Source organism: Sturnus vulgaris, chromosome 13 (assembly GCF_052056855.1).
Source record: "Sturnus vulgaris isolate bStuVul1 chromosome 13, bStuVul1.hap1, whole genome shotgun sequence".
Classification (NCBI taxonomy): Eukaryota; Metazoa; Chordata; class Aves; order Passeriformes; family Sturnidae; genus Sturnus; species Sturnus vulgaris.
Window position 1 is genome coordinate 18,920,985 of NC_142255.1, and position 12,215 is coordinate 18,933,199.

Consider the following 12,215-nt stretch of genomic DNA (forward strand, 5'->3'; position numbering starts at 1 on the left):
CAGCTCCAATGTCTAATCCGCCTTTCTGGGAAGAAATTCTTCCCAATGTCCAACCTGAGCCTCCCCTGGTGCAGCTTCAGACGATGTTCTCCTCCTGTCCCTGTTCCCTGGGATAAGATCCCAAATCCCCCCGGCTGTCCCCTCCTGTCAGGGAGTTGTGCAGAGCCACAAGGTCCCTCCTGAGCCTCCTTTTCCCGAAGCTGAGCCCCTTTCCCAGCTCCCTCAGGAATTCTCCAGCCCGTTCCCAGCTCCGTTCCCTTCCCTGGACACGCTCAGGACTCGAGCAGTTCCTCCCCAGCGCTGGGGCAGAATTGCTGCCCTGCTCCTGTGCCCGCGCTATTCCCAGCCCAGCTCAGCAATTCCCACCCTGTGTCAGAGGAAAGGACCAGGACAGAGGAAAGCCGAGCTCTTCTCCAGACAGAACCTTCTGGGAATTGAAAACGGAACAGTTTGCAGTTGTCCAGGCTGCAGTAAATATGCCGAGCCCTCAGAGGTTTGGCAGCTGTGCACAGAAAATGCCATGAAAGGATTTGGGCTGCAGGGACAACAGGAGAGACTCCAGGCTCTCGTCTCCAATGCAGTTGGAGCTGTAAATTGTTCTCATATTTTTACAGCTCAATCCACAGAAGTGTATCTGACTTAAATTATAGTCTCTTTGTTTAAACAAAACTATATAAATTAATGTAAAATATTCATCCATTAAAGGAATTGGTTTTCCCTTATTTCTCTATAAATTCAAATTTGACATACAATGTTTCTGGTAATTTAATGTATTCCTCCTAGTACGACAAAATCAATTGCAGTTACTTTCTGGTTAAAATTATTTTAACAGTTAATGTTTGAAATGTGCATTCCCAATTGCTGCAGCATCTTTTATAGTCAAGAATATGTTAAATATTGCGAGAACACACTAATGGATTTTTTAGCACTGAATCAATTTATCTTATCTTTATAGATATGGTAAATTTCTATAATCAATTAAGGCAATTGAAGTATGAAAATTAACACAGAGATTTTAATAATATTCATAGATCAAGCGCTGCTAATTTTCAGCACAAAATATTATAATTGTCATATAAAATTAGTGAAAATCAAATACCTACATGATGAGCTCTTTGCATTGGAAATAATAGTCACTCTTTGTACTAAAAAATCCTTACAAAGGAAAAAAAAGCAGAAGATCACTTACAATCTCTGCAGAGGACACAGGCTTATAAAACCCACCAAATTTATGCAACTTTGATTAATCAATATTTTTGAAGAGTGTTTAATTAGAAGCTGGACTTGATGACCTAGGTGTTTCTTTCCAGTCCTATGTTCCTAATTAAATAAAAAGCAAATGCTGGCAGGCATTGATTATTGGTTTTTCCTCAGGAAATGAATAACCAGCCACATGCTGCTAAAATAATAAGTCAGGAAAAAACAAACAAAAAACCCCCCACAGGTTGCCTCTGTTCTAGAAAACACTTCTGGTTTCTCGTTTAGGTGAAAAGGAAATATTACTACTTGTTTCTGTTTGATTACTGTAATTTCATTAGAAAAACTGCAGAAAATTAGCACCTTATTTTATATTTCAGCCTCATTTCCTGCTTTGTTACACGTAATATATGGCAAAGCAAATCTGTCAGATGGATAATTGCCTGCTTCCACGCTTGGAGGGGTTTATTCCTAAGGGAGCAGAATTTGCTCAGCAAAAAAAGCCTTCAAATATGATGTTGGCAAAGCTGTTCATGCCATAAACCCTCAGCACAACTGCTCCCATTGTAGCTGTATTAGTGGGAAGTCACATCTTAAGGATTAAGCAAATTTCAGTTATTTGTGATTTATAGGTATTTGCATTTATACCTTGCTGATTTAATCTAAGTTTGACATTATGCAGCCACCTTAAACGTTAATTTCTAAGCTTTTAGGATATCACAAAGCATTAAAATAGTGCTGTGATCCACAGTGCTCTTTTAAATCCCTGTTTCTTGAGGAAAATAAGGTGCAAGGCAGGTTGTGATTTCTGTCAGGCTCTCTGTCAGCTCCCTTCAAATAAGTCTTGATCCTCTTGGCCAATTTTATTCAAATTCGAACCAGACTTCTTAAATTCCATTGCTTTTTGGGACTAATTATTTCCCTAACTTGCTTTTCTAACCACTAAATAGATTAAGAAGTATTAAATCTTGCAAATAGAAGTTTGTGTGCACATGTTTTGGCAATAAAATGTGCAGCTCTATATGGCAATCGAGTTTGAAAAGTTGACTTAATTTAGAAGCAATTGATCTATACAGTAACTGTGGCTTTCTTTTCATGCAAGAAATTATGCAAAAATTTGGTTTCTATAAGGGGGAAAAAAGTAGTAATGAACACAAGCTTCTTTGTTCCACTTCTATTTACAGAGACAAATTATTTCTATTTTTCCAAGCAGTGGTGAAATCAATAAATCAGAAAGTCTCCCCGCTCAGAAGCCTCTTGCTGAAATTACAGTACCTTCTATTTTTTCTTCATCTTTTTCTCTGTGATTCAGCTCCAGAAACACCTGTTTGTAAAGCAAAACACAGTTCCTTCCATGGAAGATATTCAAATTTCCAAAACACGTGTTCTGTTTTGGTTGGGGAAATGTACTTAATTTCTAGTAACAAATGCCCTGAAGTTAAACCTATTTGTTTTACAGACAACAGTACAGAAATTATTTCTGAAGTGGCATCAATCCATATGCCCATGAATTTATTTCTAGATGCAGTCAATCCAAGATATTTTTGGGTTTTGTACTTTGGTCGAAAGGATTTTAAAAGAGATTGATGAAATCAGTAATTGCACAGTCCAGTTCTCAGTGCAAGGACAAAGGGCTCCAGAGGAGGGAGCTGTCCCTTAATATCTGGAATTGGATGGAGGGAATATGTCTTTCATGGCAAAGCAATTAAAAAAATAATTTATTTTTTTTTACTTAAGAAATGGATAAGAAGATAGGAACTACTCAGCATTTTTGCATTATATACAGGGAACTTTGTTCATCATTTGTTTCTATAAAAACATTAATGATTACTTCAATTAAAATATAATTGCACTTTTGCAAACCACAAAAATTTAAATCATACAGAATTCAGGCTGGTTCTTTATCCAAATAATTCACAGTAGAAATTTTGCTATAGAATTAATTCTGCATTTCTTTTTGTGTCTGAATCAACTCAGATATACTTTTATGGAATATAAAAGCTGTCCACTGCTGGAAAGATGTTATTCATTCAGGTCTGGTATATGAAAAAGATCATTTGGGAATCTCAGGAAAAAATGAAACTGCCAAAGAAACGTTTTTTTCACTCTTTTACCAGTACCAAGCCTCTACCTCCACCTTTGTGCTGAGTTCCTCGGTGCTGCTTCACTTCTTGGTTTGTCTGTGAGGTTTCATTTATCACTTAAGCCAAATGATGAGTAACTGCAGTCTTTGCTGCTCGATGTTGCATTTGTTGACAGGTGGAGCACTGTGTGGTAAAGCAATATACAGCAGCAATGGAAAGAATTTCTCAGTTGTGTCAGGAATCAGAAGAAACCTGTAAGCCCTTTTCACTGTGTAACACCTACAGGCCTTAAAAGAGTTTTCAGCTGACTTCTGCTGGATTCACACAATGAGAAATTAATCTTAAAAAGCAACTCAAACTTTAGCAAAGTTCTTTACAGATCTTAGCAGCAGAGGCAGGACTGTAGTGCCACTCTGTTCACGGAAGTCAAATGCATGGAACTCCTTTTATCTCCTGAACCTTATCATATGATTAGTGTATGTGTCATTGTTAAGTGCAGAGTTAACTGCACATGGGTGTGCAGATTGGCTTGGTTATCCAAACAGGGTCACTGGGTGCATTAATATTCCATATCCTGCCTCTCAACCCCCTGCGAGATCCACACCTAAACAACAGAACCTTTACATTTCAATTCTTCATCGTGGAGAGAGAGAACTGGTACAGAAGAACACATTCTACTGACCATAGCAAGGATTTATATTGCTCTCAAAGCAATTTTGCTGCCCCAGAAGAGCCCAGCGGAGCACAGACACCCAGTGGTCCTGCCTGAGGGGTGACATGCCACAGTGCCCCCCTGGCTGGTGACAGCCCCACATGTCCTGGGCTGAGTGACCCGTGCTGTCCCAGCTGCCCAGGCCCAGCCGAGCTCTCACAGGACACCACGGTCCTGCCTCTGCCTTGCTTCTCCTCTGGGATCCCTCTGCTCCCACCGCTTACAATACTGCAGCTCGCACGTCCTTTAGTGGCAGACTCAAAAATAATCAGTCCTCTATCCATTTGTGGAAGCAAGTTGGTTCTGTTTCAGTCATCATAGAATAGATTGGGTTGGAAGGGACCTTAAAGCCCACCCCATTGCACCCGCTGTCATGGGCAGGGACACCTTCCACTGTCCTAGGGTGCTCCAAACCTCATCCAACTTGGCCTTGGACACTTCCAAGGGATGGGGCAGCCACAGCTGCTCTGCGTCGCCTGTGCCAGACCCTCCCCACGCTGACAGGGAAAGATTATTGCCGCTGTGGCCCCTGACCGTGGGGCAGGGCTCTCTGAGAGCAGGAACGCTCTGAGGGGCAGCCGTGCTCCGAGGCACGAGGGCTCCGGGGACAGCCGAGCTCTGGGGGCAGCCGCGCTCTGAGGGGCAGCCGAGCTCTGAGGGACAGCCGAGCTCTGAGGGACAGCCGAGCTCTGGGGGCAGCCGAGCTGTGAGGGCCGGAACGCTCCGAGAGCCGGAACCCTCTGAGGGCACGAACGCTCTGAGGGCAGCGCTGCCCCGCGGCCTCGCTCCCCGCCGTGCGCGTGCGCGCCCTCCCCGCGCATGCGCGCGGCGGGTGCGGGCGGCGCGCGCCGGCGCGGTCCCGGCCGGGCACATCCCGATCCCGGGCAGTGCCCGCCGGAGCTCGGAGCGCTCGGAGCGGGGTCCGGCGGCTTCACGGGTACCTGCCCTCAGCCTTCGGGGGAACCGCCGCACAGGGGAGCTCCCCGCCGAGTTTGCCGCTCCGCAGGAAGTCCCTCAGACCTGTCCGAAGTGGGGCCGCGGCCGCTCCGTCCGCTCCCCTTGCGCGCCGTGTGCGGGCGAAGATGCCGAAGAAGAAGCCCGGGCCGATCCAGCTGAACCCCGCTCCGGATGGATCCGCCGTGAACGGGACCAGCTCTGCAGAGTGAGTGCGGGCGGGCCGGGGTGCGGGCCGGGCCGGGCGCTGTCCGCGGGGTGCGGTGCTCCCCAGCCCGTCCTGCCCCGCAGCCCGGCCCGGGGCGGCGCTCCCGGGGTACCCGGGGTGGGGAATACTCGGAGTCTCCTCCGCGGAGTAAGGGGATGCTGCCTCCGGCAATAAACAAACTTCTGTCACATCCGCGAGGGGGGGGGGGAAAAAAAAAACGGGTGAAAAAATAGGGGGAAACTTGTATAACTCCTTTCTGCTAGTCCGTAATGGTGTCTGCTGGGTGCTTAGCTTATATAATTATCTAGTAATGCCAAATTACACGTTTCCGATGGCATATTTCATAAACGTGTGTGTGGGAGAATTTGTACTAGAACCCGCAGATTTGTAGAAAAGGTGTTTTATTTTGTTTTGCCTCGTCCTTGGCTTTAACCCAAACAATCGTTAGTTTGAGCAAATCTGTTTTTCGCTAATTGACATGTTGTGCTGGGTACGGCAGGGATTGTGTGTGGAGAAACAGCTCCGGAGCTCCTCTGTGTGCACCACAAACATGACACTGTAAATGTGGGAAGGGCTGAGCTAATCACGGCAACTCTTCTGGGGGAAAAAATATTGAATATTGGATGTTTGCATGATGTAGCCTCTGTTGCACGTTTCTCACGGATGTGAGTGGGCAGGGTGGCCTTGGTCAGGCAGACACCGCACCAGCACCTCCAAGTGATGAAATGTTACAGAAGGTTTTCATTTGAGGTTCACGGATCAGTGTTCATACCTTGATTTTTTTAGACAATGGTGTCGGGCAAGCTTTGAAACAAAGGTGCGTCTTGGAGGAGCAGATTCCTGCCCCTGTATGGTCAGTTCTGGTCCTCTCTGGGAGATGTAAACTGAGCTGCTGTACTACGGTGACACAGAGGATGAGAGGCAGGCTTGCAGTGACATGTGCAAGTCTTGGGCTTTGAAGTGCTCTGTATTCACCGCTGCCACGTTTTCACACAGGCTCAGATCTCCTTTTACCACCCAAACATCTAAAAAAAAAATAAAAAAAATCAACCAACCAAAACCAAATCAACCGCAAAAGAAATGTAACCCTGAAACGAAGCAAATTCCTCCCGAAAAATAAAAAATTCAGCATCTAGCAGCTCCAGCTGTGACATTTCTAGCAAACTCTTTTGATGATTAACTGAGCGATGAGCTGTTTAAAAACTGTTCTTTGGCAGGAGTTACTGATTGTATCTAAGCATTATGATCTGAATATTACAGAGCTTTTGTTCTGGATTGACAGGGAGAAAATACTGTGTTTTTATATTTGCTTGGGTAGCACTTTCCAGTCGATTTTCTCAAGGCAGTTGAGAATATGTTGATTTAGTCTTCAGGGATCTGTTTGCATTTTAGTCTTGTTCTACAGAATAAATCTGATACCCCAATCACTTGCTGCTTGTAGTACCTGATGTAAATCACCCCACTCCCAATATACTCAATATCGTATCTCTTCCCTCAAGAAGTGTCATTAATTTTAAATTGCTTTTACATGTACGGTATTCATTTACTTGTTGGAATCCTTTGGAGACTCCTGGGAGTGCTGAGTCTTTTCTGCACTGATGAACTGCCTCGCTTCATTTTCTGCTCCGTGTGTTGATTTGGCTGGGATTTGTGTGTGTGTGTCCCCCAGACTTCTGATCTGTGTCACACACAGGACCTTTGCCAGGCTTAAAGGTGTCCAGTATTTTTAAAAGAAGTAGCTTAGTGAAAGTAAATTCAGCAACCAGTTGTCCTATATACAGCCGGGATTAATTAATCATGGAAATATCCCCTCATCCTGCTAATTTTAAGTCCTCATCGTGAAAGATTTCAAATAGCAAAGAACATTTGCATCAGAACTTGGAAGTGTTTTTGGAATTGACTCGAAAACAGTTTTGTTTTTCGTTTCCTTAATCTGTAAGGTTGTTTATTTTCCTCCCCTCTCCTGCTCTGGGTTTTTTCCCCCTTTGGTCACTGCCTGTATTCCTCAGTCAGGTGTTTGTGAGGCTGTTGAGCATCTCCAGGCGTTCCAAGTATGCCGTGCATCCCTGCACTGCCATATTAACACTTTCTAAAGCCCCGAGCCTGCTCCCTTGGAATTTTGGCTGTGTGAGGCTCCAGCTCCTCGTTCCATCCACAAACCTGTCCTTCTGCGAGTGCCTCCCCGCTCTTCAGAGACGGCGAAGCTCCGAGGGAGCTCCAATGACTTGGCAAAGCAAAAAAGGAAGATTCCGAGCGAGGCGATGAAATTCCTGGCTGTGAGTGCGTGAAGGACCCATCATCCAGAAGGAAGGAAGTTATTTAAGGCCCAGGGGCGATTTTGGCACCCACCCAAACGGATGTGCACAGGCCATGGGGAGCTGCGTGCTGGAATCCCGAGACTTTCTCGCTGTCAGAGGGGGAAGGTTCTGTAAGTCATTAATGCTTTTAGGAATGAGCACTTCTGACACCGTGACTTCCTGGCAGAAAGGGAGGAAATGAAAGAAGGAGCTGGATGATTCAGGATGTCCTGCTTTGCATTTGTGTCCTGTCCTCTGTCTTCCTCCTTATTTGGTGATGGGAGCTCATTGACTGGAGCAAGGGAAAGCTTACAGCACATGGTGAAGGGCTTTAAGAGAGTTTGCAGGAGGCCTGGGTCTCATGTGTATGTTATTTTCTCCTTTTTCCTTTCTTTTTCTCTTTTTTATCCCCTTTTTTTTTTTTTTTTTTTTTTCCTGGCAAGGTAGTATAAAGAGGAGTAAGTGTACTTAAAATTTAAAATACATGTATCCCAAATATTTAAATGAAAATTTCACAATGTTTCTCTCCGACAGCAGATTTTGTTACTTGTAGCAATTACTTCACCACAACATCCTGTACTAATTTTTCTCCAGCGCCTTCCCAATCCTTGATTCTCCCCGGTTGGACAATAGAGACAATTTCATGAGTTTTCCTGTGCCCTGAGCTTCACTTCTGTTTTTGACACTTCCCGTGGAGTCGCGGTTGCAGGGCGAGGGCTGAACCTTTGTGCTGCTCGGAGCTGCCTCAGCTCCTCAGGCTGAAACCAAGATGACACTGGCCAGCTGTAGATTTAATTTCATTCTTTGGAGCTGCACAGATATAATTGTGCAAAGCCTCTGCAGAGAAAGTGAAAAAAAAAAAAAAAAACAAACCCAACCGAGCAAACCTGAATGGAAATTAATGGAAGGAAAACTGTTCTGGCTGAATGTGCTGGGGTAGTTTAGTGTCTTAATAGCTAAAAGAAATAATAACAAATCTCCAGTTTATGGATTTATGTTCCTTTCTGACTCCCCGTTTTCACTCAATTTTTGTTTCTCTAAAGCCAACCCGGCCTCAGAACATGAAGTAGAAAAAAAAGCAAGTTTTGAGAAAATGCCACTTTCTGTATTAAAATAAGTTTTTGGTTCACGTGAAAAGAAAGGTACATGAAGAAAGAATAGAAAGAACATGAAGTTCTTTAATTGCATCTTTGAAATGAAAAACAGAAAAGTCAGAGAGAAGGGTCAAACTAAGTGCTCTGAATCCTTGCTTTTTACCTTGTCTCAATAAATCCAAACAACTTTCCCAGCTCGGGTATTAAAATATAAACCTTCCAGAAGTGCCTGGGATTTGATTAAACCCAAAAATGAAAACAATTCTTTTTAAAAATTGAATGCCACTGACTTCTATGTATTTTATGAGCTTTGACACAATGAGATTGAAATGTATTTTCCTTTCTTTTCAAAATATAACTGTATATGTGTTTTAGCAGCAATTGGTGTCTTCCAAATCAAGCCTGAGATGTGATCTCTGCAAATCTCAGATGTAAAGTATCAGCTACAATAGGAGGTTTGTGTTTAATTAGATAAAAATGAGAGCAAAACCAAAGTAGATAACAAAATTTGCATCTTCTCTGATGTGCTGAAAAGAAATGGGCCCTTGAGAGGCATTTAAGATGCTGTCCATAGGTATTTACTATCTTAGGAACTGCATTTCTTTTAAAAAAGAAAGGAGATCCAAAGCAAACTGTGAGTAGAACCAAGTCATCAGGCACAATCTGGTTTTTTAGGGTTTTCTCTTTTTAAAGCCTTAATTATAGTAAATCTGTGCCTTAGAACTGTTCAAGCCAGAGAGTAATTTTGTAAAAATGGGTGACTGCAAATTCCAGTCATAGTTTGAGTATTAATTAATCAGCTCCTTCTTGTTGTTGCTATTTATTTTGGTTAAATTGCATTTAAGGAAGTTCCTGAATGGTTGGTGCAACTCCCTGTGTTTGCTTGGCAAAGAAAAGTTTGGGGATTGTGCAGAACTGGTTTGCACTTCACTATATATTACATTTCTCAAAGAAAACAGTTGCTTACTAATTGTGCTTCCTGCAATTTTCATGTTTTTCAGTATCCTTCTCAAGGGAGCTTCAGTTTGGGTTTTTGAGGAGTTGAAGGGCAGGCTGTGTCCCATCAGAGGGACATTAGAAGGTTGTGGGGCTTTGGGTTTTTGGGCTTTAAATTTCCACTGTGGAGCCTGTTCCAAGAGGATTTGTCCTCCATGGAGTAGGTTTTTTTTATCAGTTTTCTTGGATGTGAGATCAGATAAAAGGAAGATTTTCACAGAGTTGTTCACTTTAATGCTTGCAGGGTCATTTCTGCCTTGCTTCAGGGTTTTGTTTTTTTTTTTTTTTCCCTTTGGAATTCCTTGGACTTCAGGGGAGTTTTTTGCCTGTGTGCAGTGTTCTGGAAGATTAGACCCTGGAATTTTATAACTGATCTGGTTGGATTGCAGTTGCATTCAATATAGAATTACTGCAAGCTTGTAAATATTTAAAAAAAAAAAAGAGAAACTTTTTTTTTTTAATTCCCTACTAATGAAGGATTAATCAAGCTTCCAAATACATGTGATAGGAGAGACTGCATTTTAAATTAAAATATACTCATGCACAGCTTTCTCTTTTATTGTGCTTGAGCCTGGCATAGTCCTTCACTGAATTAGAAATACCATTTTAATGTTACTTAAGTACACTAATAGAACACGTGATCTGTTATAATAAAATAATGAAAAGTCAGAGCCTGCAGCAGCTCACAGACTTGTGCTGAAAAAAATTATGACTAAGTGTACACCACTAGCACAGAAATTAATGCAAGGGGCACATTGACCTGTGCAGCTCTTGCTGGCTGTGGGCAGCTTTTTGTTGATAATTATGGATGTAGGAAGGAATTTAAGATATTTAATATTGTCTTGTTATGTTCTGACAGTCAGATTTAAGCATAATGATGGTAATGGAGGAATACTTTAGTTTATATGAGGTGTCTTTTTTTCTCAAAAGCTTAAATTGGTTTAGGAGAGTTAAAAACTGTCTGTAAAAAAAAAAAATATTGCTGAGGAAATGTGAGGAGAATAAATGGTGAGGGAAGTGCAGCTGTGCTGATGGATCCAGCTGCTTTTCTTGTCCTTTACCCTGGCTCTGCAGTTGGTCACTGAGGTGTGATTTCACAACAGAGCTTGTGCAAGATCCTGCTCCTTCTGCAGAAATCTCTCCTCTCCTGCCTGTGTCTGTGTCTGCTGCTCTGCCTGAGAACTCAGAACCCACCAGAGGAGCCCCGAGGAGTTTTCAGAGCTCTGCCCACAGGGAAATAATCCCACTGAAAACATGCAGTATTTTTAGTTAATTTATTAATGGGTTGCTTGAGTTACATGCAGTATTTTTAGTTAATTTATTAATGGGTTACTTGGGAATGAGTGGCTTGGGGCAGAATGAGACCAGCACCTCCTGCCTTGGCAAGGTCGAGTGACAGAGCAGAGGGAGCCTGAGAGATGCTGGAATTCAGAAATTACAGCAGTTTTTGAGTAGCACATATTTTAATTGGGTAGTCTCGGGTCTCTGTCTCGAGAGGAACAAATCACCTTCTATTGTTATCTCACAGCCAAAAAAAAAAGGATTGAGAGGGTCTGGGTAAGCCCAACATGGAGTTGAATTATTTATTGGTATAACAACAGTTCTGCTGTTTTTAACCTGGAAAAAAATGGGTTTTGTGTTAGCACTAACTTAAAAAACCCAAACATGAAAATTGTGGGGAATTTACATGAGGCAGGAAATACACCAGCCAGTTTTTATTTCACTGTATACAGGAGAAACATTGTGAAATGAGCTGAGGAAGGAATTTTCTGTGAGGTCTGATAAACCTTTCCATCTCACCTTTAGGTAGTTTGTTCCCTTTCGATTACTAAGTAATAAATTTTCCAGTAAAAAAGCTCCTCCCCCTTTTTGCCCGTGTTACCTTTTTTTACAGCTGCATTTCTTCTCCCTCCATTGCCCTGGGGCTTGACTGGGCTGTGCAAAGTGTGTAAATTCCACTGCCAGAACACAAGAATGTCTCTTGGAGGAAGAAATGTTAGCTGGCAGAGCTGAATTTTTGGGGAATCATGTTCTTTCTTCTGAAGACTTCTTAATTTTATTTTTTTTTTTTTTTGAGGACGCAGTGGATTTTTTTTTTTTTTCATTATCACTGGAAATTAGTAATCAGATGATTCCTGCTTTGATACCTGCTCAGTATCACTCAGATAAAATCATGATTACACTTTTGGAACAGAACTGGGAAAGGCTCATTCAGTACTCAGCACCTCTTGGCAAACTTCTGTGGAGGAGCCTTTGTCATCCTGAGTCCTGTGTGAGCAGCAGGAAGGGGAATTCCAGCAGAATTTCTCCCTGCTGGCAGCTCAGGATGGGATCTCCACCTGGATCCTGCCTCACCCAGCACTGGGAAGCATCGAGTGCAGTCCATACCAGGGCATGCAAAAGGAGCACATTATTTCAATTTGCATCCTGAGCACCAGGATGGAGATATTCCAAAAGTGTGGGATGCTTTGGATGAACAAGAATCTTCTTAAAATCCTCCTTATGGGGTTTTTATAACAAACCCTTGAAACTTCCTGGCAACTCTTCTCCCTTTCTTGCAGGGTTTTGTACAACTCAGCATTGTTCTGTGCTTTTCCACAACTTTTTTTCTTTTTCAGTGTGGTGGGAAGATGAGTCAGCAGATTGCAGAGCACATTCTTTGGGGGAAAAAAA

At 42.8% G+C, this 12,215-nt stretch overlaps 1 protein-coding gene across 2 annotated transcripts in view; it reads left to right on the forward strand.

The window, feature by feature from the left end:
- Positions 1 to 4,795: 4,795 nt before the first annotated feature.
- Positions 4,796 to 12,215, forward strand: part of MAP2K1 (mitogen-activated protein kinase kinase 1) — a 32,168-nt gene continuing 24,748 nt past the window's right edge. The window contains exon 1 of one of the 2 annotated variants that reach the window (XM_014874621.2): positions 4,796 to 5,155. In XM_014874621.2, coding sequence (XP_014730107.1) covers positions 5,076 to 5,155 — 80 coding nt within the window. In that variant the 5' untranslated portion in view covers positions 4,796 to 5,075. Of the gene's footprint in view, positions 5,156 to 7,195; positions 7,584 to 12,215 lie in introns of those variants that run through there. The other variant, XM_088172702.1, reaches the window with a different exon arrangement.